The sequence below is a fragment of the Elgaria multicarinata genome, chromosome 21, assembly GCF_023053635.1.
Source record: "Elgaria multicarinata webbii isolate HBS135686 ecotype San Diego chromosome 21, rElgMul1.1.pri, whole genome shotgun sequence".
NCBI classification, from domain to species: Eukaryota; Metazoa; Chordata; class Lepidosauria; order Squamata; family Anguidae; genus Elgaria; species Elgaria multicarinata.
This window is the reverse complement of record NC_086191.1, coordinates 11,910,054-11,937,100: the sequence shown is the minus strand read 5'-3', so window position 1 is coordinate 11,937,100 and position 27,047 is coordinate 11,910,054. Positions and strand designations below refer to the sequence as shown.

The window sequence follows — 27,047 nt, the reverse complement described above, 5'->3', positions numbered from 1 at the left end:
ATATTTAAACAAAATACATTATTTAATGGTATTACTATCAATCAGTTTCCAGAGGGGTACCCCACTGTGATAGTCTGTTGCTGCAAAAACCACAGAGACTTGTGGCATCTTAAAGACTAACAAATGTGGAAAGGTCATGCTATATAATGCATTGGTTGAGTCTTTCAGGTCTTACAAGTCTCTTTGTTACCTTTCGCTGAATAAAACTGATGCGCTAATGCTATTTAAAAAGCAACAACAGCCAGCAGCAGCAATTTGATTGCAATTTATAATGCTGTACATGTGGCGTTTTACAGAGTTTCCTAAGCTTAGAAAAATAGATAGGTCTCCGCCTCCTAGGAGTTTACATTATTAATATAACATTGTGATTAGAATGGGAAGAATTAGAATTCGCCATGCTGGCCTGGGAATGCTGGGAGAGTAGGAGGTTTATCTAAGCATGCATAAAATTGCACCCTTAGACTGCAATCCTGTGCACATTTACTGGGGAGTAAGCCCCATTGAACTCAATGGAAGTTACTTAGGAGTAGACATGTATAGGACTGTGCTGTTAGTTTTGATCAATTGTTTTTAACAGTTTGTATTTAGCTGCTATGTATTTGTTTTGTAAGCTGTCTTGGGGGTGTAATTCCAGGCTGAAAAGGTGGAGTATTATTAAATAATGAAATAAACTAACAAACAAATACACTTTTAATAATAACAACTCAGTCTGGCTCCCCGTCACATGTTGTAAACACAATTTTGTCCATTCTCAGAACTTGGACATGCATCATTTTACTGTTTTGTTTCAACTTTTTTTCTTTAAAAACTAGTATTGTTATGTCAGCAGGTGACTTATTTGGGACAAGAACTTGATTATGTTTTATCAGATTACTGCTGCAATTGTGTTGTAGGCTGTTTTATGCTGGTGTTTGCTGGATTGTGGAACGTTTGCTGCTTTTATTACCACATCAGGTTTTTTTTTAAAAAAAATGAATTTTATTAGCATTTTATTGTTGTCTGTCTGCCCTAAAAGGCAGCCTATAAATATTTTTTTAAAACTGGTATTTTTAAAAACAACACCACCACCCCAATATATTTGTATGAATTCACATTAGTTAAAGAAAAATTGCCATTTTGCGTTTGTTTAAATTTTTAATTATTTTTTGCCCTTCATCAATCAATCATAATTTTCCCGCCCAGTCTATCCAGATTCACGCATGCGCTCTCTGTGGCTGACTCTTTGGTCCTCGTCTAACGACGGCGAAGAGTTCCAGTTGCGCATGCACGATATGGATAACTGGGCAACCGTGAAGCGGCCCGACCTGCCGTTCGCCCTTTGCGCGTGCGCCGTCGCGATGTTTGACTGCAGACGCGGCGGGAAGAGCGTGGGAGCAACTGGTGCTCTTTCACTGCGCGTGAGCGGCGGTAGCGCTGCGCATGCGCTAGGTCTGGGGCCTGAGCGGAATGTTTATGGAGAACAGTCGCCGGGGTGAGCCCGAGCCGGCCTGCGGCGCATGCGCAGTTGATCAGCCCGCGGCCCCAGGCGGCAGAGGGGAAGATGGCGGCGGTGGTACAGAATGTGGTTAAGCTGTGAGTGGAACTCTCCTTCTTTCCCCCCCTCTCCCCCCCCGTTGGGTTCTAATGGTACAGCCCGAACCTTTGAGAAGCGCGCGCAGGAGGGTTGTAGGGGAGAGTCCATTCCTCTCGCGGGGGTGGCCGTGGTGGGGGGTGAATGGGAGGCGAGGGGGCAGCTGTTGGCTCGTTTTTTCTTTTTTCATTGTTCAGGACGGAAGTTTTTTGTTTGGTTTTTTTAAATACAATTTAAAAAAAAACCCCAGAAAACTGCGTTACTCCACTCCCAGGGGCGGGGACGAGGGGGAGAAAAAGTGACCCCCTCCAACACCTCAAAGTTTCGAAAGTGGGGTGTGAGAAGAATAAGAGAGACCCCCCCTTAAAAAATCCCAAAATTTATTTGAGAGGGTGAAAAATAGAAGACCCCACCAAAAAGAAATTCAAAAATAGAGCAAAAACAGGGGGCCCCAACCACAATTAGGGGGTTTCTAGTGGGGGGGGAGGAAAGAGAAGACCCCCCTTCCCCATAAAACATGCCAGAAATAGGGGGACGGGGAGAGAAACGAAGTTCTGGGAAACAAAAACCAGGAAGGAGAATTTGGGCTTGGGGGGGGGGGGCGAGGAAGGGAAGAAAGACCCTGGAAAGCAGAGATTGAATGTGGGGGGGGAGGCGAGGGAGAGAATGAGGGGGCCCAATTATGCCCCAGAACAAAGTGTCTAGTGGGGGGGGGATTTTGTCTTCCTGCCCCCAAAGAAAAGAGTGAGAAAAAGACGCAATGCCTTGTTCTTCTAAGGAAATGTATGGGGGTAGGTAGGTGGGTTAGGGGGCAGAGGGAAAAGCCTGCCCTTGAAAAAGTAGGGGGTCTAATAGGGGTGAGAATCAGGACCTATAAGAAAGCAGGGGGAAAGAATAAAAGTGGATTTCCTAAGCTCTAAGCCACAGATCTGATTGGGGAGCAACAAAAGAACAGGAGAGAAAAAAGCATCTCAAACCTCCAGACAGCAGATGTGATGCGGATGAAGTAAACAAACAGAAGTTGCAGCCCCCCTCTGCTGCTTTCTATGGGGGGGAGGTAGCGGAGAGACCCTCAAGATGGGACAGAGACACTCAAGATGGGACAGAGACACTAGAGAGGAACTTGAGATATATCCCCCCCCCCCTCCTTTCACAAAACTACATACAAAATAGGGCCTGGAAAGGCTTTCAACTCCTCCCAAGTGGAGAGGTGAATTTAAATTATATATTGTTTTAACTTGGATCATGGTTTAATTTGTTTTTAACTGTGTATACTTATTGTTTTATACTGTATGTTTTTATCTGTACGCCGCCCTGAGATCTTAGAGATATAGGGCGGGATATAAATATTTTAAATAAAACAAATAAATAAATAAAAGGTCCTTTGGCCAGTAAGAGGATGGAGATTGGGGAGGAAAGGAGAGCGACCCACCTTTCCATAAGGATTTAAAAGGAATTTGGGGCTTAGGGGAAAGAGAAAGAATGAAAATTGCACAAAGGTGAAGGCTAGGAAGTTGCATGATGACCCAAACCGTGCTGGTGGAAGAGGTGGGCAGATGGAAGGGGTTTATTGCCCTATAGATGCCACAGTGGTGAGGAGCTAGGTCTGCCCACACTCCACATGAGAAAAGCTAAGTTTCTCAGTGTGCAGAACGTACTTGGTGCTCACACACAACTGTAAAATTGCCTACTTCCAGCTAAATTGCTCACTTCCAGGTATTGAGTATCAAGAGTGTGTTGGGCCCAGGTTCTAACAGAGCAAAGGAAAGATTTATTATCACAAAGTTCACAGGAAGAGCAGAGTAGTTTAGCTTCACCCTACCCAGTGCCTGTTTACACTTCCCTGTGCCTGTTTGCATTCTCTTTCCCTCCTTATTGTTTACTACAACTTTATTAGATTGTAAGCCTATGCGGAAGGGTCTTGCTACTTACTGTGTAATCTGTACAGCACCATGTACATTGATGGTGCTATATAAATAAATAAATAAATAATAATAATAATAGAGTAAGATTTTGTTGTCGGCAGGACAGTCTTTGCAATAACCAAGTAGTTCGTGCTTTTCTCTCTCCATTAATGTGCTCTAAATTTCGTGTAGCTCTTTCAGTTGACAATACAATGTCAAAATGAATATAAAACATTGTAAACAAAGTGGGCTTCCAATTTAATTACCCAATTTTCTTTCTTGCCTCCCTGCCCTTTTCCCCCCGCCAGCAAAGATATAAAATCATTTTCCCCTGAGCAAGCTGATGCCCACTAGTTTCTTTTCGCCCTCCCTCAGCTACTTTGTGTGGCAAGATTTAAACACTGAAATTACTGTAATTATAGCCTGTTCAATTAAGGAGACTTCATTGCTGCCGCCCTACAGATTTTTAAAGAGCAAGAATAAAAATGCAAGACGTGTGCTTCTTTTCTTCTTCCTTTCCCCTCCACGCTCTGAACTTTCCATCTGAGCATTTTTCCCCCTTGCTAATGGGACTATTAAACAGAATTGGACGTTTTCTTCTGTGATCTTAATAGACTGAATGTAAAATGCCAGCTCCATGGATGCCTCTTTTATTCCAAGGAGGAAAGCCTAAAACCAGATCTGTAACCACGATTTTGAGCCTGCCACCCTAAATGTTTAAATATGACAACAGCTCGTTATGGGGTTGGCTATTAAGTACGTTGAAATATTTTCTGCTTCTTTGATTCAGGGTTTGATTCAGGCATACTGCTTAACTTGAGAATTGCCCAATGATCTTAATAACTGTTGGGTTATTAAGATCATCACCAGACGAGAGGCCTTTTTGACAACATCTTTGCTTGCAAAGTTCCATTTGTCAGGCGCATGAGAAACGGCTTTCTCCTGTGTCACTCCCTGCTCTCTCTGTGTTCAGGAAGTGGGTGAAGACACATCATTTTAATCTGGATTTTTGAATTGTTACAGATTTTACTGTTATTTTCAATTTTTAACTCTGTTTTGATTTCCCTGTGGTTTTGATGTTCTGAATTTTTTCTAACCCACCTTGATTTGCCTTAGAAAGGCGGTATAGAAATGTAATAAATAAATGAATGTTTAATCTTCCTTCTCTCTCCCCACAGCCTTGGCGAACAGTACTATAAAGACGCAATGGAGCAGTGCCACAACTACAACGCCCGGCTTTGTGCCGAAAGGAGCGTTCGCTTGCCCTTCTTGGACTCGCAGACTGGGGTGGCACAGAGCAACTGCTACATCTGGATGGAGAAGCGGCACAGGGGACCAGGTTGGATATTGAGTCTGAGAACCTGGGGCTTGTGGGCACAGCATGGATTCCTTGCATGGGGCGGAGGGGCGGGGTGCAATTTGCAACATAGGTGTCAATTCCATTTGGGGGTCAGGCATCAGCTTCTCTTCTCATCTGCTCCTGTTCTTTAATAGCCCTTCTCGGAGTAAGGAAGGGATCCAGGGACTGATTGAAGACTGTCCAGAAACTTCATGGGCGGGGTGCTATCAGTATGCTGATGACACCCAAATATATTTCTCTATGCCTTCAATAACAGCATCAGCTAAGGATAGTGTGTCTCCTCTGAATGAATGCTTGGAGGCGGTAATGGGCTGGATGACGAAAAACAAACTGAAGCTGAATCCAGACAAAACAGAGGTGCTTGCTGTCAAGGGCTCTGACTTAGGTTTGGAGGTGTATCAACCAGTTCTGGATGGGGCTACACTCCCCCTGAAAGACTGTGTTCGCAGTTTGGGGGTGCTCCTGGATCCATCGCTCCAAATGACAGCCCAGATAGATGCGATGGCCAGGAGTGCTTACTATCCACTTCGGCTGTTGCGTCAGCTACCACCTTTTCTAGAGTTGGAAGACCTAAAGACAGTAGTGCACGCACTGGTAACCTCAAGGCTTGACTTCTGCAATGCGCTCTACATAGGGCTACCATTGTACCTAGTTCGGAAACTTCAACTGGTTCAAAATATGGCAGCCAGGTTTGGTCAGCAGTACATCTAGGGGTGAGCATATTACACCAACATTAAAATCACTCCACTGGCTGCCAATTAGTTTCCGGGCAAAGTACAAAGTGTTGGTCATTACCTTTAAAGCCCTAAATGGTTTGGGTCCAGGTTACCTGCGGGATCGCCTTCTCCCATACAGTCCGCCTCGCACACACAGGTCTTCTGGGGAGAACTTATTTCAGTCAGCCAAGACTAACCTGACATCAATTTCCCAGAGGACCTTTTCTTCTGTCGCCCCTGGATTGTGGAACGGCCTGACGGAGGAGATTTGTAAAATTAACACTCTGTGTGATTTTAAGGCAGCTTTGAAGACTAGCCTTTTCCGATCAATGTAAAACCAAGAATTTTTAAGATGTGTTGATTCCTGTACTAATGTTGTTCCCCGCCTCGATCCAAAGGGAGAGGTGGGTAAGAAATAAATAAAATAATAATAATAATAATAATAATAATTATTATTATTATTATTATTATTATTATTATATAAAGACAAGAGTACTGTCAGGAACTGGCATTAATCATCGCATGAATGTCATCTTCACTTGCTCCCGGTTTGTTTCCGGGCTCATTTGAAAGTGTTGGTTTTAATCTACAAAGCCTTTCATGGCTTTAGGGCGACTTGTGGCCTTCCAGATGTTTTGGGCTTACAACTTCCATCGGCCCTAGCCAGCATACCTGATAGTGAAAGACGATGGAGGCCAAAACAGTGCTCTGTTGATCTCTGAAAAAGAGCTGTTTGGAAGAGCTCAAGGGTTTTTGAGCTGTGAAGAGGCTGTGTTAGTCCTCTTTTTCTAACACTTCTCCCACCCTGCCCACCCCGGTTTCCCTTCCTATATTGAAAGGTTTGGCATCTGGCCAGCTCTATTCCTACCCGGCTCGGCGCTGGAGGAAAAAACGTCGCGCTCACCCCCCTGAGGATCCAAGGCTTTCCTTCCCTTCCATTAAACCAGGTTTGTCTTTTTCCTGTTTCTCTGAGCTGCGGGGATTTGAGTCTGCGACAAGCTGGTATTGGATTGGGGAGTTGGGAGAGAGTACGTAATAACAGCTTGATTGGAGGGAACATCTTCTGCCTGGCTAAGGCAGACGTGGGAATTCAAGAGCACAATAGAGCATCCGTAGTCTTAATGGTCGCTAATTCTAATTTTGTATGCGTTTGAACGTTGTGTAGAAATGGGCAGACAATTCATTTCCTATGTACTTCTGTCCTTGTGTGCATACTCGTCAAGCGAGGATAATGTTTCATGCATTACTTGGCACTGCTGAGGCCACACCTGGAGTATTGTGTACGATTCTGGGCGCCACATTTCCAGAAGGACATTGACAGGCTAGTACAGGTTCAGAGGACGGCAACAAAGATGATACAGGGATTTGAGGACAGGCTGAAGGAACTTGGGATGTTCAGTCTGGACAAAAGAAGACTGAGGGGGAGACACATTAGCAGCGTTCAGGTACATAAAAGGATGCCACGGGGAAGATGGTCAAGAACTATTTTCCATGGCCACAGAAATTAGGACCCAAAATAATGGGAATAAGTTACAACTACCTAGATTTTGATTAAATAGAAGGAAAAACTTCTTGAGGGTAAGATCTGTACAATGGTGGAATAGTCTACCTGCGGAGGTTGTGGGTTCTCCATCTCTGAAGGTTTTTAAGAAGAGGCTGGACAGAGCCGCCTCTCATGGGTGGTCTAATCGGTTTTCCTGCACATTGCAGAGGGTTAGACTAGATGATTATTATTATTATTATTATTTATTTATATAGCACCATCAATGTACATGGTGCTGTTGTGATCCTTGTGGTCCCTTCCAACTCCACATTTCTATGATTCTGTGAATGTCCGCCCAGAGAACATTGGTTATTGGTCAGGTTAGAAATGAAATCAATAAACGAAGTGGGCTGTAGTCCACAGAAGTGTATGCCACAATAAATCCATTTAGTCTTCCAGCTGTCTCGAGGCTCTTTGTTGCTCTTGGTGCAGCATGGCTTACATGTCTTCCTCTCTGGATTTTCTTTTTACAGACACTGAGCAGACCCTAAAGAAGGAGGGCTTGATCTCTCAGGATGGCAGCAGCTTGGAAGCCCTCCTGAGGACGGACCCTCTTGAGAAGCGTAGCTTGCCCGACCCTCGCACGGATGAAGACAGCCTCGGCGAATTCCCCGTTGCCAACAGCCGGGCGCGGAAGGTAGGCTAGAAAGAGGCCACTCTTTCCTATGTTCATGAGGGTGTGTGTGCAAAGGCCAAAAGGTTCACAGCAACTCCTTTAAGACATCCGTGTTGTGACTTGTTGCTTCTCTGTTTATGCTTTATCCCTTGCCCTTTGGCAGGGTGAACGTGGTTTCTCTATGAAGGAATATACGATTAAGGCACAAAACAGTGGGCTTAGGGAAAAGTCTCCAGATTCTTGCTGCTAAAATCTTTGCCCGTGCTTTGGGATAGCTCAGTGGTGTTCGAAATGCCTCCCCTAAGCCTTAGTTATCAGCAGTAAGACCGTAAAACTCAAAACAGGCTGGTACTTTTGGGCTCCGCCCACCACTGAATGCACTCTGTGAACTTCTCCAACGTGGGATTTGGCCCTTGGGCTGAAAAAGATCCTATACCTCGGCAGTAGGCAGGTCTCCACATGTTCTCAAGCTTCTGTCCACAACCCTAAGGGTTTGAAACTTGCTTCAAATATAGAAGAGGTTGTCAGAATGCTGAATTCTGTGCTTGTGTGGCATGATGAGGAAACAAAGCCCTATGAAATGAGACTGGAACAACTGGGCATGTTTAGCCTTGAGAAGAGAAGATTGAGGGGAGACATGAGAGCACTCTTCAAATACTGAAAAGGTTGTCACACAGAGGATGGACAGGATCTCTTCTCGATCCTCCCAAAGTTCAGGACACGGAATAACGGGCTCAAGTTACAGGAAGCCAGATTCCGGCTGGACATCAGGAAAAACTTCCTGACTGTTAGAGCAGTACGACAATGGAACCAATTACCTGGGGAGGTTGTGGGCTCTCCCACACTCGAGGCCTTCAAGAGGCAGCTGGACAACCTTTTTTGCTAACTGATTGTAAGCCGCTCCGAGAGCCTTTTTTGGCTAAGGAGCGGGGTATAAATATGATTAATAAATAATAAATAAATAAACTTTCTATCAGGGATGCTTTAGGGTGGATTCCTTCATTGAGCAGGGGGTTGGACTTGATGGCCTTATAGGCCCCTTCCAACTCTACTGTTCTATGATTCTATGTTCAGAGTTGAGAGATACACAGGCCTGGTTCAGACAACACGCTAAACCGTGCTGCTTAACCACAAATTGGTTAAGGGAATGCAATAACCTTGGTCTTCTGTTTTAATTTCCTCAGCCTTGTTTCTCTCCCAACCCCTCCTTTAACTTTTTTAAACTTTTTTTCTTACTGCAAACTATGATTTTGGCTCATGGGAGCTTCCTCTTCAACCAGAGTGGAATTTAATATGAAATGTCAACCGGCCTGCTTTGCAACAGCCACAGGGGGAGAGGGAGTGGGGGGAGGGATGTAGCAACGCTCTGGTTTTCATCATCATTTTTGGGCTGGTACAGAGCAGCTGGATCGCGTAACACATGTTGGCCAACTCCCAGCGTCAGCTCCAATAGCCTAGTAAGGCAGCTGAAGAAGAAAAGTTGTCGCTTGTTTTCCAGAATCCAGGAAAGCAGAATGCTCAGAATGTGTGTGTGTGAGAGAGAGAAAGAAATGTTCCTTGATGTGGGAGAGGGAGAATGGTGGGAGATGCTTTACACAGTGCGTAGGTACATTTTTGGATTTGTTGCCAAAAGACGAGGTGATGGCCATCAACTTAGATAGGTTTAAAAGGGGATTGGACAAATTCCTGGAGGATCAGGCTATCGATGGCTCCTAGCCCTGATGGCTGTATGCTACCTCCTGTATCAGAGGTGGGATGCCTGTGTACACCAGTTGCTGGGGAACATGGGCGGGAGGGTGCTCTTACACTCATATCTTACTCGTGGGCTTTCCATTGGTTGGCCACTGTGGAGGGGGGAGATGTTGGATTAGTTGAGCCTTTGGTCTGTTTCAGCAGGACTTTCTTACGTTCACTTGTTCGTTCAGTTGTATTCATGTTTCCACCCGTTTTCATGGCGCTGCACAATAAATAAGCAACGTCATGGTCCATTTTTGAGTCCCATATATTTTCTTCGCTTAATTGCATTCGGCCTTTTTTATGCAGGGTGGTCGCAGTATAAATTTCTGGGAGGGCAATGCTTGCCCACTTCAGTGCAGGTTTTAAAATACGTAGGACACAATTCATCTTAGTGCCCTTGTGGAGCAGGTGTGAATTGGGGCGGGAACATGGATCTATGGAAGAGCCATGCAGAAGGTTCCAGGTTCGATAACCGCCTTCTCCAAGAAGGTCAGGAAAAACACCCACCGGAAACCCTGGGGATACACTGCCAGTTAGGGTTGGGTTCATGGCCTCGGATAATGCTGTCCCTGTGTACTGGAGAGGGACTGGCGTGATCACGAATGGATCATGTCATGTTTCTTTGTGGTTTTACCGAAGGTCACAGAGAGAGTCCAAAACTAGGCTTGGGACTCCTGCATCCCTGATTTAAACACTAGAGAAACACCGTGGTGCAAAGAGTTTTCACGAGTGGTTTTAAATAAATAAATACTACAATATTCTATTTTTTCTAGAGCTGTTTGTGGCGGCATTTGGGCCAAGGTTAATAGTTATAGAGCGGAGCCCCTGTGTGAACAAAGAGAATGAGAACTTTCAAGTTCTTTTAAACTTGTTAAATGTTTGAAACATGCCATTTCACCACATCGGAGGGAACGTTTAAAATCATGAAGTGTGGAAGAGTTAGAGAGATCACAGCAGCACACGTGACTTTAGTTTAAATCCTCTGTGCTCCTATTCTGTTGTAGTGATCCGTGCTCCTCCTAACTGTTGTGGTTCGAAAGCAATGAAAATTAGAATAAAAGTATCAACTTGCTATTGATCTGGCAGGGGTATTCCTTAGCCTAACTCTTAACATCTTTCCCCCCCAGTTTCCTGAATCTGCTTGTTTCCTTTACATTTAGTCTTGTTTGTCTGTTTAGCGAATCTTGGAACCCGAAGATTTCTTGGATGACCTAGACGACGAGGACTACGAAGAAGACACCCCAAAACGCAGAGGGAAAGGCAAAGCCAAGGTACAGTTAGCGTCCTGCGACTCAAAACTCCCTGTTCTGCTTTGACATCTGGCCTGTGTGTCCTTTTAGTCTTACGTAAAGTTGTCTTAACACAGAGCAGGAAGGAGTTTTCGGATTCTTCTATTTATTTATTTATTTATTTATTTATTTATTTATTACATTTCTATACCGCCCAGTAGCCGGAGCTCTCTGGGCGGTTCACAAAAATTAAAACCATTCAAAGTATAAAACAAACAGTATAAAACTATAATATAAAATACAATATAAAAGCTCAACCAGATAAAAACAGCAGTGGCATGCAGTGAAATCCCAGGAGTGTCCCCAAAGATCTTGGAAGTGGGGGCAAAGCCATGTTAGGCTTAGAAGCTTGAAGTGGATGTGAACATTGAGTCGTTGGCTGTGTTCGCATGGAATATTAAGACAAGATCCTGGGGGATCCAGGCATTCTGGGAACAAACTGCATGCTAGTTGGTGCACCGTGGCCTATTTCCTCCTGTGTGGCCTGCTCCTGCTAATGGGAGAAGCTAAACCATCTTTTGGGGGGCCCACGGGCACTTTTGACATTTTGAAAAAGTGTCCTGGCCACCACCACATGTTGCTGTGTCTGTGTTAAAATTTCTGGGAGTTTCCCCCGTCTCTGGATTCTCCCTTTTTTTGCTGCCCTGTCAGATGTCATTTGGCAGGGGGATATTACTCCATCGACTTTAAAGGAGGTGGGGGAAAGGGTCCCCTCCCAAAAACGGCTGGAGGGAGCAGGTCCTTGGCCAGGGCACTCTTTCTCCCAGTTCTATGGAGCAGTCTCATTCCATGTGCTGATCAGTGAGGGGAATCTCCCGCTTCCTTGCACGTGGTCTCCCGTAGACAGCTGGTTGGCCGCTGTGACGCTGTGTGAACGGAATGCATTTTTAATCCCATTCTTTCAACCGAGAAAGGCTCCCTGAGTGACTTACAGAGAGCGATAATAAACCACATAAAATTGTTACAGTCATGTTTCACTGCGGGGCAGTAGTGGACCTGCTTTTAAAAAAAAGAAATCTTGCTCGCGGAGCAAATTGACCTCGCAGCGCTTGAATGTTGAGAACCCTCGTTAACTGCTCCACCCTATTTCTGTGTGTGTGTGCTTTTCAGTATACAGTGAGTTAGACTAAAGCCCCGAGAATAACCGTTGTTGGTTTTGGCTATGCCAGCTAGAGACAGAACATGATTTTGTTTTTTTTAAATTCTGGCTGCCACATTACAGCACTGTTCCTCACTTCCTGCTTTCTGGGCTCCTAGGGTAAAGGAGTCGGGAGCGCCCGGAAAAAGTTGGATGCAGCCATTTTGGAAGACAGAGACAAACCCTATGCCTGTGACAGTGAGTAAGAAGGCGAGCCTTGTTCTGGGACTGAGCTGCCGTGAGCAGGATACGTTTGCTTTTACTGGATAGCCGGGTGGTGTGGCGGGACTGCCGGGTGAATACATAGAAGAGTTTGATGAACCTTCCTGTTTGTTCTTCACCCCTCGCTTCTCTGATGCTGAAATGCTACAATCTGTTCTGAGAAAGTTGGGGTATGAGACTAGCAAGGCCCTCCGGAGGGTGCCGGAAAGTTGTCTTGTTACGAGATGCCAAGCTGATAAAACGTTACCTTTTCGTTTTCCCAACGTACAGGTGTGCAAGCCTTTCAGTTTCACAGAGCTCTCTGTTCTGCCTGGTGAAGAGTTCTGCGAAAGCAGAAAGCCTGCACCAGTTTAACATGGACCCATAAGAGAGAATTTTTACCAACCTCCTCATCTCCTTTGGGACAAGCAGACCCAGAGTCTTAGCTCTGCCACCTGAGTCTCTTTAACTGGAGATACCTGGGCTGTCGTGATGTGAAGCAGATGTGCTACAGTCGAATTCCAGCCCTTCCTCTCCTCTGGCAGAGCTCAAGACTGCATAGGCATGCACACAGCACAGAAAGGGCAGCTGTTATGCCTGAATGTTGCTTTACTAATATATTGGGGGGGTCCCTGTTCCATCTCGCATGCAGCCCCCCACAAAAGGCCATGCTGTGCGTGGCTGCCTTCACCAGTTCCATATTACATGGCTTTTCTGCCTTGGAGCCATTCCCTGTGTGCCAATCTGGAAATGTAATGCCCATGCAAACTTGGTAATTAATGGAAAAGGTTTGGGGGCGGGAGATGCAATTGGCAAGAATTTTCAAAATGGCAAATAATGAGTTTTTGAAATTACTTTTCTTTCTCTCCTCCTTTACTGTCCTGCAAGAATTTTATAGCCCCCCCTTTTAATTTAAAATAACACGAATTAGCATTTTTTTCCTTTTCTCCTTTTTAATCGCTCTATATAGCTTACCGTGTGCATGTTACGTGTGTGACCTATAGAGTGTGTTCACCTTTCTCTCATTATTCTCTTTCTGTATTTCAGATAGTTACAAACAAAAGCATACCTCGAAACCTCCTGACCGAGGTAGTCCATTCTCTCTGTCCGCTATTTTATTTCCTCCTGACTTTGTTCTTCTGAAATGTTAGTTTTAAAAACTCTTTTTGGGGAAAAAAAGCGGGTCTTTCGACACAGGGCACAAAATATCCCTCCCTTCCTACGATTAACGCAGTTTGGGTTTTGTATGAGTGTGTTGTGTCTTAGTGTCTCATTCATAGATTCGAACTAGCTTTGGGCAGATTATTTCTGAAGTGTCAAGGGGAAGGTGAGAAGTCTTTAGTGTTTGTGGATTGAGGGGACGGATTCTGAGGAGCTGCCGAGCTGGGTTTAGGAGGGGCTTCTAGGAAATGCCCCATCACCTGGGTGCTAAAAGGTCAGGTGCTCATGTCTGTAGATGTACGGATTTTATTCAGTCTGTTCCCTCTACGTTTTGTGGACTGTCAGGTGGCTGTTTGTCCTGTCATCTGTTCATTGACGGAATCGATTTGTTCTCAGTTTTCCGAACTTGCGTTTGTCCTGCATTTGCGTTGGAGAATGCGCACCTGTGCACTCCCGAAAATGCGCAGATCCCCACAAAATGCACATTTCCACACTTTGGTCTATGGGAGAAAATACTCGCTTTGGGTTGTGTTTTTTAATTTTTCTTATTTTGGGGTGACTAAATTCCGGAAAAAGCAACAACAAACTGGTCCTTCGAGTCCAAGGAATCCATGCGACTCAGAAAAATCTCCTCTGGTGTGGAATCCGAACTCTTTTGACTCTGTTGTACATTTCTCCTACATCCCTACTTATGTCCAGAAACTTTATTAGTTGTATGTTTCTCCAGCCTTTGGGGCAAAAACCGTATCTGACAGCAATTAAAATTCAACGAGTGGAACCTGCAGCAAAAAGTTGCAGTAGGGAGTCCTGTTCGTTGTTCTAGTCAGCCATGCCTTCCTCCAGGATACTCCATTCCATTCCATCCCTCCTGGTTTTCTGTCCCTCTCACCCCTGAAAACAACCAGCCAGCTCTCTGTGGCCACTAAGAGTGTTAAGCTCTCATTGGTCAGCTTTTGTGGGACTCCTCTTAATGCCTTTTTTTGTACTTGTTTTGTACTTCTGCACACCCTGGGCTTTCCTCTAGTGTGTGGGTGGTGCCATTTTGGCTACATAAGCAACGGCACTCGTGCCTTGAACGCTGAAACTAGAGGGAATGATAAGCAGTAGTTGAGTGCTTGGACCTGAATGCAAATGAGAGAGAGGCCCTGCTCCTTTCAGGCTTGCTAACTAAAACAGAGTGCAGGGGGAAAGAGACAGGAGGGAGATCATTTTGCCTGTGCTCAAATTAAGCGGTGAGTTGTGGTCTGATACTTACACCCAGCTAATGCCAAGCTGATGTTCCCTCACTCATGTCCTTGCTGGATTGGAGAAAACACCTCCACAGTCCTGTGTATGTTTATAGGGGAAGTTCTACATCTAGGAAATTGAAACCAAATGCACAGTTACAAGATGGGGGATACTTGGCTCAGCAATACTGCAAACGAGAAGAATCTTGGAATTGTTGTAGATCACAAGCTGAATAGGAGCCAACAGTGTGATATGGCTTCAAGAAAGGCAAATGCTATTTTGGGCTGCATTAACAGAAGTATAGCTTCCAAATCGCGTGAGGTACTGGTTCCTCTCTATTCGGCCCTGGTTAGGCCTCATCTAGAGTATTGCGTCCAGTTCTGGGCTCCACAATTCAAGAAGGACGCAGACAAGCTGGAGCGTGTTCAGAGGAGGGCAACCAGGATGATCAGGGGTCTGGAAACAAAGCCCTATGAAGAGAGACTGAAAGAACTGGGCCTGTTTAGCCTGGAGAAGAGAAGGCTGGGGGGAGACATGATAGCACTCTTCAAATACTTAAAAGGTTGTCACACAGAGGAGGGCCAGGATCTCTTCTCAGTCCTCCCAGAGTGCAGGACACGGAATAACGGGCTCAAGTTACAGGAAGCCAGATTCCGGCTGGACAACAGGAAAAACTTCCTGACTGTTAGAGCAGAACGACAATGGAACCAGTGACCTAGGGAGGTGGTGGGCTCTCCCACCTGAGAGGCCCTCAAGAGGCAGCTGGGCAACCACCTGTCAGGGATGCTTTAGGGTGGATTCCTGCATTGAGCAGGGGGTTGGACTCGATGGCCTTAGAGGCCCCTTCCAACTCTACTATTCTATGATTCCATGATGTACCTGCTCTCTGGTTTGCAGCACTTTGTGGCTTGTTCTACAAGCACTTGGCACCTTTAGGTTAATCTCTTCTAGACCGCCGTTGTAATATTAGCTCCCCTTCCCCTAAACTGGCTAAACACTAGAAATGTGCTAGTAGCCTTATTCTAGTCCCCAGTAGGAATAGGGAAAGGCAGCTGAATTGCATTCTTTTTCTTCTTCAGATGGGGTAATGTATTAACACACCCGCAGGGTTCAAAAGGCTTCTGGTTTTTGCAAGCTCTGTTAATGATGGGCCAAGCTCTACGTTTTCAGATTTCTCTACCTTTGTACGTTGACCTTTGAACGCTTCCTTTCATGGTCACCTAGGCCAGGGACTAATGCCACACACCCCTCAGCCTATATCAGTAATATTTTATTTATTATTCCTAACTTGTATTATTCCTTCAAGCATTTTAGTACAGTGAACAAAGGCACTTTGCAAGTATTTGTGCAGGCTTGTGAGAATAAAATGCAATCGTCTATATGTATATTCTTGCCTCGGATTGTTCTGAAAAGAATACAAAAGGGGTGTTAGACTTCCAGCCGTGACTCTGTCAGTCTTTGTCACATATGCCAAAGGTCTCTGAATGGTTCACAAAAAATTAAGATTTGTCCCTTCTGATGAGAGGAGCCCTCCTCACTTGCAGTCCGGCCTGCTCTGGAATCCTTTAAAAGCTCCTGCTCCTGGCTTTTGCCAGTGTGCCCCATTTTTTGAAGCAGAGTGGCCCACACAGATGCTAGCCTTCTGTTGCATTAGCCAGTCAAGGAAGGATGCGAGCGGGATCCAAACGTGCCCACAGCAACATGCTCTTACTAACACCAGGTGCGCTGCTCAGGTTGCAGCCGCTATGCAGAGGACGTTGGAGAACAGCGAGGTTGTGCCAGGGCAGGGCTGTTACCACGTTGTGCATTACTCTGGGACGAAAGGGGATGTAGAACCCCACAGGACCCCTTCATTAACTCTCAAGACTTCACCTGATAACGCACACACCTTTCGAAGAACAAACCTCCCAAGTTTTATGACTGCTCTGCACAAAAGCTGAGATTCTCAGTTCTGCGCCCCAGTGAGAATGTCAGGAGCTGGCCGGGCTACGGAGCCCTGCTTGCCTTTTCTGTGTGGTGGGTAGATAGCTGCTGAGATGGGGACATAAGGAGCTGCCCTATATTGAGTCAGGCCACTAGATGGTCGGCAGTGACCAGCAGCGGCTCTCCAAGGTTTTGGACGATGGGAGTTTTGCCAGGCCTACTTGTGATCAGCCTTGTATTCTCATCTGAGTACTGACCGGGCCTGATCCGGCTTAAGTTCCGAAATCAGACAGGATCAGGTGCGTTCAGGGTGGTGTGGCTGTAGGGATTGAACCTGGTACTTTAAAAGAAGAAGAAGACGTTGTTGAGGTTCTCAAGTGTCCCTGGGACGCCCTGCCCCCTCGATCCCCAGATATATGGAGGCTGACTTGGTAGCCACTGATGACACAGGGGCTCTCTGCTCCTACCCAGAAGCACATGGTATTTGGGGAGGAAGTTCTGGAGTATTTATTTATTTTTTTATTACATTTTTATACCACCCAATAGCCGAAGCTCTCTGGGCGGTTCACAAAAAGTATAGGATTCATTCCCCTTCTCCCCTTTTCCACAGCGAGAGCTTTTTTGGAGCCACAGCCCAAGTATCAGGCTGTTTCCTCTTCCTCTAGCCCTCCAGATGTTTTGGCCCGTAACCCGTGACGAGGGCTGATGGGAATTGTAGGCCAAAGCACCCCATGGCCCAGAAATGGCCTTCTGCTCTAGCGGCTGTTCCACTGGGCTCTGTTGCACGCCCAGCTGAGCCTCCTCAGAAGCACAGCGGAACAGCAGCCCCGGAGAGGACCTGCCAGCTCAGGCTCCTACTTAATCAGCTGTGTTTACACAGCCCTTAAGAGAGCCATAACTTTTTTTTTCCTGGCAAATTAGCTCTCCAGTTGCTGTGCAAAAAACCAAACAAAACCTTCCGTGGCTTAATGGGCTTTTGAAAGGATTTGTCTCCTTTTCCCCTCCATCACAGCTGATCCCCTACACAAGGTTGGATAGTCTAAGGAAAAGGGTGTGTGAATTTGGTTCTTCCAGGATTGCTACCCTCTAAATACAGCCCACTTTCTTGTTTCTGGGTCCTGGCTGCTTCTAGATTTGGGGCATACTGTTTGATGACTGAGCTTGGGCTGCCAATACGCTCTCAATATGACCTTCAAAATTGTTGCTTGCTTCTCTTTGCCAAAGATTTGAAAGGAGACTGTGAAGGGTTGGTCTTGTAGTAAGCAGAGGTCAGCGTGGAGGAGAAGGAGTGTTGAGCTGTGCAAAGGAACCAAAAGCTACCCCATCCCTCTAATAATCCTGAATATCCCAGTCAACCATTCCCTCACCTCTTCTAAGATCTGGCCATCTCTTCATAGGCAAGTAAAAACAATACACTGTGCTCTGAAACAACCCATCAGCCTAGTCGCCATAGGTGACCAGGAATTTCATGCAGGCGAGTGAATGGACTGGTGTGGGAAGTAACGGATCTCTCCGCCCCTCCTCTATGGGTCCAGTTGGTTTTTATTCTCCCCTGAGGAAGAAGAGCTCCTTCCGCAACCAGCACAAGTTCCTCCTACACTAATTTCCTTGACAGAAAGCAGGGTGGTGGCTTGGTTTGGTTTTTACTAGCCCGCTAATAGAGTCTGGTAGCCTGCATTTCTGTACTGAAGAGGGAACCTCCCTCTCCTGCTGCCGGTATGGAAATGCAGGTTAGTACAATGTTTTGCAGGTTAGAAACTCTTATGGGTTTCTTATATAGTGGCATCTGTGTGCTTGGCTCCGTACAGGAGGGCAGGGCTCTGTCCCAAGGAGCTTACAATGTAAAATTCAGCTTGGGAAACGGGGGCTGGGAAGGGAAGTAGAGGCAGGGGGAAACACAGAAGGACTATGTGGCCATTTCAGTCACGTGGACGTCAGCTTTGCTTACAGGCTTAGTTACGTTCCGGCACAGGAACCGCGGGAGTTGTGCCCAGGGCTTCACGGAAAAGCTCGGTCTAGAGGAGTCAAGTTCTGGGAGGCAGTTTCAACGCAAGTCTGAGAAAGCAGGAGACACTTAAGTAAATACGCTCAATTTGCTGGCAGAATTTATTGTACTCATCGTACGGAAGGACGAAGAATGATGGAGGTCCCTGAAGTGCAAAGTGCTTCAGTATCTGCTCTGTCTTTCCTCTCCCGATGCTCAACGCAGCCCATGCCAAGCTTTTCTTTCATGAGGACCAGGAGAAAGAGAACTGTGGGTTGCTTGCAATTCCAGCATATGCTAGTCAAGTCTTTTGTTACTGTGTGTGTGTGTGTGAGTACACAAAGTATGGTCTTACAAGACAACGATAGGCAGAATTTCAGAGAACCAAAGGTGTGTTTAGAAATCATCTCCTGGTGCTTAGGAACAGGAAACTTTTTTTTGCCACCGTGGCGTTGGGGGCGTGTGCCGTTATGGATGCCTTCGGCTTCTGAAATCGGTTGGCTGGGGGTGGGCAGATGCTAAAATGGGTTGGCGGTGGGCTTTGATGCAAAAATGGTGGGGGGGGGGAGGTGTTCCTTGCCTGCTGGGAAGCTCAGACTGTTTTTTCCCCCCCTTTCTTAAAATCCCTTCCTGTTCAGTCTGTGGGAAGCGTTATAAGAACCGTCCTGGGCTGAGCTACCACTACGCGCACTCCCACCTGGCTGAGGAAGAGGGGGAGGATAAGGAAGACTCACAGCCCCCCACACCTGTCTCGCAGAGATCCGAGGAGCAAAAATGTAAGTTTCTTCCTCCTTCCGGGACTCTTCTTGAGGATGAGACCTCGCATAAGCAGTGCCCACACCTTGGCTTGATTTGAGCCGGAGATGAGGCCTGGTACCTCTTTTCGGTGGTGGCCTTCAGCCCTGGGATAGAAGTATTAATACACAGCAGTGCCTCTGAGCATCTGCAGAGTGCATTTTGTTTAGTTTTTAATAAATGCACACCGCTGGTGTTCGCTTATCTGAGAGAAGGGAGCAGTCTTTGCTGTTGGATAATACAGGTGTTACCTGCTGTCACTGCCTCCTTCCACTCCTGTCCCTCCATTTTTAGAAATTAAACACTGCACGCACATCCTGGCAAGACCAGGGTGAGTGGGGGGCGCCACGGCCCAATCTCACAATCACAGTAAGCCATGGGAGCCCCCCATAGGCTTGTACGATCCCTCCCCCTTTTTACATGCAAATCACCTCCTTTCCATTTTCATAGCTAACCCTGGTGCTCCCATAGGTCTGCCCCTCTGTGTTTCTCTTCTGACCATGGTTGGCTCCAAACTGCAGTTACCAACCGTGGTTAGAACTGAGTTTAGCAACAGTGCTCTGGAACTAACCATAGTTGGTGATTATGGTGGGGTGAATGCTGCACCAGGGTTAGCTTCAAAAGTCAAACACATTTCTGTGGTGGGGGCAGGAATGGTAAGGAGTGTGTGAGCCCCAGTCTCTTAGCTATGCCACATGCTCAGTCTTCACCTCTATTCACACCTTTCCTGAGGCTTTGGGATTGGCTGCAGTTTGAGAAGAATAAAGGCCTGGGTGGACGGTGAGGTTGTTTTCCGCTTCGACTCCCCTAAACGCTTTCTTTCCCAATAGCCAAGAAAGGCCCCGATGGCTTAGCTCTGCCGAACAATTACTGCGACTTCTGCCTGGGAGACTCCAAGATCAATAAGAAAACGGGACAACCGGAAGAGCTGGTTTCATGTTCTGACTGCGGGCGATCAGGTACGTGGGTGCGGAGCGGAGTGGGTGCTGCGGGCGCTGCCCTCTGGTGTGCCTGTCCTCCACACCCCACTTCTCACTTGCCTTTTGGGTCTGCTCCCTCTCAGAGCCGTCTCCAATTCTCCCCTGTCCTGCACTTTTAAGATTCCAGCCAATTTCACTGCTGTTTTGAGCCGTGGATCAGCTCTGTGTCAGTTTCCGTGGCGAGAGCAGCCTCCCTGAAATATTTTCAACAGCAGGATGTATTGGGGCCAGTCTGTACGTTAACGTTCAACGGCTTCTTGAGCTTGCGAGGCTTGTGGGGAGGGAACTTGTGTGTCTCTCGTGTGGCAGTGACCGCCACAGCAAAGGCCTCTGGTGGAGGAAGCTGAAATCCCTTGCTGTGTTTGCTTCTGGTGGGGGTGCGCCTATTTCACGGGTGAAGAAGGGCACTGACAGCAATGTGAGCAGGCCTGAAGCCCCTTCTTAAAAAGTGCTTAGACAGAACAGAGCAGCTGTGACCCGCGATAGGAGAAAGGAGCGTACGTGTCTAGAGACAAGGTGCCCCTCCGTGTCAGGGACAAGAGGCCTGTTGCTTTCATGCCCTCCCTAAAGGCTTCTGGGAAGCCGCTCCCTGGCAGCTCAACCTAACTGACAGGGAAGTTGTGAGGATAAAACGAGAGTAGCTCTCTTCTACCTCCAAGTCTGAAGTTCCTTAGAGAAAGGACGGGAGATGAATATAAAGAAAGGTCGGCATCTCGTCTCCTTGTCCACCCACCTGCCAAGCTATCCATGCACCCCTCCCAGTTTGCCTTAACACTTGTTTCTCTTTCTCTCCCCCCCCCCCCACTCAGGGCACCCTTCTTGCCTGCAGTTCACCCCGGTCATGATGGCAGCCGTGAAGACCTACCGCTGGCAGTGTATCGAATGCAAGTGCTGTAACATTTGTGGCACCTCTGAGAACGATGTGAGTACCCCTGGCAGGGCTGAAGCGCCTCTCTGTGCCTTCTTCCTGGAGCATTTATTCATTCATTCATTCATTCATTTATTACATTTTTATACCACCCAATAGCCGAAGCTCTCTGGGCGTTTCACAAAGATTAAAGCCACGAAAAGCGTAATAATACAACCAACAGTCTTAAGAACACAAATACGAAATGCAATATAAAAAGCACAACCAGGATAAAACCACACAGCTGAAATTGATGTAGATTAAAATACGAAATTAAAACAGCAAAGTTTAAAATTAAGTTAAAATTAAGTGTTAAAATACTGAGAGGATAAAAAGGTCTTCAGCTGGCGACAAAAGGAGTACAGTGTAGGCGCCAGGCGGACCTCTCTGGGGAGCTCGTTCCACAGCCCGGGTGCCACAGCAGAGAAGGCCCTGCTCCTAGTAGCCACCTCCTAGGGTGTGGAAGGTTCCTCTCACCAGCTCCTCTTCAGCTCCCCCCCATCCTGCTGATGCCCACCCTGTGCCCTTCCCCTCTGCCTGGAGCAGCCTACCTCCCCCTGCCAAGCTGACTTCCTCCCTCCTTCTCTAGTAATGACTCCTTCAAACCCTCCCCAAACTACACCCCAAGGATGATTGCTGCTAAAAGCAAAACACCATTCCCAGCTAACCAGGCTTTGCCCACCAAGAGCCTTCCCCCCCCCCTTTTAAAAGGAGGTGTCCCGACAAACCTGGCTTGTATCAAACTGTTTTCATAGAATCATAGAATTGTGTTGGAAGGGAGCACAAGGATCATCCAGTCCAACCCTCTGCAATGTGCAGGAAAACCATTTAAACCAGCCATGAGAGGTGGCGCTGTCCAGCCTCTTTTTAAAAGCCTCCAGAGATGGAGAACCCACAACCTCCATAGGTAGGAAAATGTTCCACTGATGTACAGATCCCACCAATGGCCCCCTGAGAGGTGCTTTCCAAATGGAATTCAGCCCCCCAGGATGAAAGAGGCCCTCCGCCCTTAAGTTCATCCCTAATTCTCAGCGTGGGGGACCACAAACCCTTCCCTGCACTGCTTGGAAGAAAGGTGAGGTGCACCTCAAGTAGACAGAGCCACAACACGCACGCTGATTAAAAGAAGAAGACTTCCGTGGAAGAGCCAACCTCTGGAGAATGTGCCAGAGCCTCTTCCTGATCCAAAATGAAGAGGAATTATCTGCATTCTCCTTTTGTCTCCCTCCCTCCCCATCTGGCTTAGGACCAGCTGCTCTTCTGTGATGATTGTGACCGCGGATATCACATGTACTGCCTCACCCCGCCCATGTCGGAACCGCCTGAAGGTAAGTGGTGTTCGCTGACTCCCCTGCTTCCTCCCCCCCCCCCCCCAATCATTCCTGCTACATCTAGTAGGGGGACATTTATCTAGGGTGACCCTATGAAAAGGAGGACGGGGCTCCTGTATCTTTAAGGGAATTTCAGCAGGTGTCATTGTTAGGCATGCAGCACCTGGTGAAATTCCCTCTTCATCACAACAGTTAAAGCTGCAGGAGCCCTGCCCTCTTTTGTATCTAATCATTCTAGTATAGCTCCTGCAGCTTTAACTGTTGTGATGAAGGAATTTCACCAGGTGCTGCATGCGTAACAATGACACATGCTGAAATCCCCTTTTCAATACAACTGTTAAACATACAGGAGCCCTGTCCTCCTTTTCATAGGGTCTTGTTGTTGTTTATTCATTCAGTCGCTTCTGACTCTTCGTGACTTCATGGACCAGCCCACGCCAGAGCTTTCTGTCGGCTGTTGCCACCCCTAGCTCCCCCAAGGTCAAGTCTGTCACCTGCAGGATATCATCCCTCCATCTTGCCCTTGGTCGGCCCCTCTTCCTTTTGCCTTCCACTTTCCCTAGCATCAGCCTCTTCTCCAGGGTATCCTGTCTTCTCATTATGTGGCCAAAGTACTTCAGTTTTGCCTTTAATACCCTTCCCTCAAGTGAGCAGTCTGGCTTGATTTCCTGGAGTATGGACTGGTTTGATCTTCTTGCAGTCCACTGCTAAGCACAGCTTCTTCACCCCAGTTCCGTTTACTTAGTGCTTTGCTGGCCTGTTCAGACAGCATGCTAAGCCACGGTTAGGCCACTAACCCTTTTGCAGCAAATGGTTCGTGAGCGTGTTTAAACCATGGTTATGTAGCCAGCATGGTTAGGAATGGTTCACACGACACGCTAAGCCATAATGTTTAGCTCCTAATGCTTAACCACCGTGGCTTAGCGTGTCGTCTGAACAGGTTTGATCCCCGGTAGCATCTCCGGGTAGAGCTGGGAAAGAATCCTGCCTGAAGAGGGAGCCACGGCTGCCAGTTAGTGTTGGCAATACTGGGCTTGACTCAATATAAAGCACTATCCTACGATCCTGTGTTCCTGATTGACGAAGAAAGCTAATTCTAGGGTAGACTTCCCCAACCTGGTGCCCCCTAGATGTGATGGGCTGCATTTCCCAACATCTACTTAGGAAGCCGCCCTTATACCAAGTCAAACCCTGGGTCCATCCAGCCCAGTATTGCTGACACGGACTGGCAGCAGCGGCTTCTCCAGGGTTTTCAGGCAGGAGTTTTTCCAAGCCCTACCTGGAGAGGCCGGCGTTTGAACCTGTGGCGTTCGGGCATGTGAAGCATGTTCTCTACCGCGGAGCTATGTCTCTGCTCTCCATCTGGGGATGAAGGGATTTGTCTTCTGGAGGGCACCAGGTTCACAAAGGCCGTTCTAAAGATGGTTCTTTACCAAGTCAAATGGGATGATATTCTCCCAACCCCACCCAGTTCCCTTGTTGGGCTTTTAATCCTGTTCTCTTCTTAATGAGCTGATCTATTTGGGGGTGGGGGAAACGCGGGGTGTAGCATGACGCGGCAAAAGCTGGTGACTTTCAGCGGGGCAGTTCACTGACTCATTTCCTGAGCAGCAGCTGACTCAGGGATTTGAAAGAATGCTGCCAGCACTGGGCCCCACAGCCTGTGTTAATCTTAAATGTCCCATTAATTTTTTACATCGTTTAAGAAAGGGGTCACAGTTCAGGCTTCTAGCAGGCCTAGTCAGACTAGAGGATCTTCCTTTCCGTATCTGCTCTGCTTCAAAAAAAAAAAGTGGAAGACCCACACCTTGCACGTCTGCTGTAAGACCACTAAATGTGGCTGTGGGTTGGTGGAAGCAGACAGCCCTGAATTTAATCCTTGGCACCTCCATTTTAAAATGTTGCTTGGCTATCAGCTCGGCCTGGGAACGACCTGTGGCTAAGACATTGGAGATGCCAATAGGAGCAAACGAAATGCCACCTTCAACGATGCTTCTCCCCAGAGAAAGCCGCGTTCCCGTCGTATCTGCTTGGGGCCTGCTTTATTTAGACGTCTTGTTTCTCCCCCCCCCTCCCTTTTTCTTGGGGCCTCTTTGCAGGAAGCTGGAGCTGTCATTTGTGTCTGGACTTGCTGAAGGAGAAAGCCTCAATCTATCAGAACCAGAACTCCTCCTGATGGGCTTTGGGGCTGAAGAGAAGAAAAGAGAGCTCAGAAGAGGAGCCTTCAATTGTCCGCTATGTTACAGGGGCTCTTTTTCTTTCTTGGTTTAGTCTTTTCCTATGCTGCCTCCCGCTCTTGGTCAGTGTCTCCTTCACCAGCCGGACCAGGCCCCTGCCGGCTCTCCCTTGTCATCCTTTGCGTGGCGGTTGGGGGTAGGACCTCTCCTTTACTTAGCTGCTGCCCTGGGGAAAGTAAGGACTTCATTGACCCCTTCCTCACGAGATCCCAGTGCCCATGGCTGGCTGGGAAGCACGGAACGGAGATCATCGTATCTACGGCCTTAATACTCCAGGAGAAAGTTTCTCGACTGAGCTGGGCGGGACCCTCGCCATGCTTGCTCGGAGGAGGGCAGCCCCTTCTCATCACCTCACTAACGCCGGGCTATCGAATTGGCAGCTGATCCTTCAGCTTCTGTCTCTGCGTGAAGCTGGCGACTTAAAAAGGAAACCTCCTTGAGCACTCTTACTACTATTTTTTGTTCACTCTCTTTTCTGCGTCCAGACGCTAACCCAGTTGCCTGGAAACCCCACCCCCGAGGCTTCTAAGCACCGCCGTGTGTGTTCCTCCCCCCCCCCCCCCGGACCCCTGTCGCTCCCTCTCCCATCAGAAAGCCGTTTCATCCCCAGCATGGTTGAAACTCGATCCAACGCCGGTCTTAATCCCCAGAGAACCCTTGGGCTTCAGCAGCAAACCCGGACTTGGCTCAGACAGGTGTGAAAACAAAGCGACTCTTCTTTACCTCGTTTGGGGAAAATCTTCTTTCGACATCTCCAAAGACCCTTTCCCCTGTCGACACAAAATCGCCGCCTCTTTCCACGTTTTCCACAAACGCACAGGATTATGATTTCCCAGCCAGGGCGTTTGGGAAATCCCGGTTTCCAGCAGAGCAGAGAGTCCCAGAGCTTTACCACGATCCCCTAATAGATGGGGTTCTGAGACTGCAGCTCCGAGATGGCGTATCTGTCTAGTGGTGGACTTCAGTATGTTTTAATCACTGCAGAGCTTGTCCGGTCCCTTGCCAGCATTTTAGATTGTTCCTCTTTTATTGCATTTTCTTCCCCATAGGCCTAAATGAGTTCCTCCACCCTCAGGCCTCTCCAGAAACCAGTGAGGTGCTTGGAAGACGGAGAGGAGCAGAGGACCTCTTGTGCTGGCAGCTCCTTCGCCTCCCTGGAACAGGGCTTGTTTGAGGGAGTACACCCTCTTCCGCTCCGCAGCAGACATTCAAACGCCCTGTCCTGAGATCTCACGGCCTCTCTGTCACCCTCCATGTCTTACGTGCCTCTCTGGGGATGTTGGATGCAGGTCTCGGGGGGCGCCCGTGTGGGTCACGTCTTCTTTCCTAGCCTTATTTTGATGTCTGTCCGCCAAGTCCTGATTCTCTACAGTACAGGCGTCTCTGCCGGGGGGGTGAGAGCGGGCAGGCGGTTGTGCGGTTGTATCGGTCTCTGATGTGAATCCAGCGAGGAGCTGGCATGCAACCTCCTCCCACCTCCGCCGCCCTCCTGCCTTTTGCCACCACGACTGGAGAAATGAATCCTAATAATAAGGGACATTTTAAATGCTATTCTCTACTCCACACACACCTTTGTGCGTTCCTTTTCTTTTTAAAACGACAGCGTTTTCTCCAGCTGGAGAGGGGGAGGCGTTTCTCTGGAATAGGGTTCTGTGTAATATACTCATGATGTGCCTGTTTTTTCTAAAATTGACTTCAAACCTACCTCCAACACCCCAGCCCTTGCACATCCTTCCCCCCCCCTTCAAAACCCATTCAACCCTCCTCTGCCCACATACCCTGTTCCTTACCGTTGGTGGTTCAAGATGGCTCAGGGGACCGGCAATGCAGGAAGGGGTTATTTGAGTATTTTTGCCTGGCTGAATTGCAAGTGCAAATCCAGCCTGCATGTAGAGAGTTGATTTGGCTTCGCCTCAGGCATGAAAGGTGCCATCTCTGCCTTTTGCTCTTGCTACCCTACTAGAGAAGGTCGGGTTTTAGTACGGCTAGATTTGGCCTCTGGGAAGATAGCTGTAGGGAAACGGCGGGGTCGCTTTGGCAACAGGGCGGAAGCTTTTACACTACCTTCGTTGCTACGTCAGCCGCCTTCATGAGGACTAGAGGCTTTCAGGTTTTAAAATGTCCCCGTGATCTTGTGAACTCTTCCAGGTTTTTGAGAGAGGCCTCCGCGTTGTGCCACTTACATAAGCCCTGGGCTGGTTTGGTTTTCTTACTCTTGCACTTGATTTCTGTCTCGTAACCAGCCCGGATTGGGGTGGGGAGGTTGGTCAGACGGCCCGTACGCAAAACGAGAGGAGGCCTATTAATAAGGAAACGTTGCGCCGGAGGAATCGCTGTCTGAACCCCAGCAGGGGGACATGTTCTCGTCGAAAGCATCACGCCTGTGTCTTAAAAAAAAAAATATTGCTACCCGAATAAAACACCAAAA

At 47.6% G+C, this 27,047-nt stretch overlaps 1 protein-coding gene across 2 annotated transcripts; it reads left to right on the top strand.

Annotated features, from left to right (window-relative positions):
* The first annotated feature begins 1,440 nt into the window (after window positions 1-1,440).
* DPF2 (double PHD fingers 2) lies at window positions 1,441-27,047 on the top strand. 2 transcript variants are annotated; one of them, XM_063146081.1, is made up of 12 exons: window positions 1,441-1,572; window positions 4,653-4,813; window positions 6,390-6,497; window positions 7,567-7,730; window positions 10,625-10,717; window positions 11,993-12,071; window positions 13,122-13,163; window positions 19,008-19,145; window positions 19,995-20,123; window positions 20,954-21,066; window positions 22,298-22,379; window positions 24,482-27,047. In XM_063146081.1, the coding sequence occupies exons 1-12, from the start codon at window positions 1,541-1,543 to the stop codon at window positions 24,556-24,558; spliced, it is 1,218 nt and encodes a 405-aa protein (XP_063002151.1). In that variant the 5' UTR covers window positions 1,441-1,540; the 3' UTR covers window positions 24,559-27,047. The 2 variants fall into 2 exon arrangements, with proteins under 2 accessions (XP_063002151.1, XP_063002152.1); XM_063146082.1 differs by lacking the exon at window positions 13,122-13,163.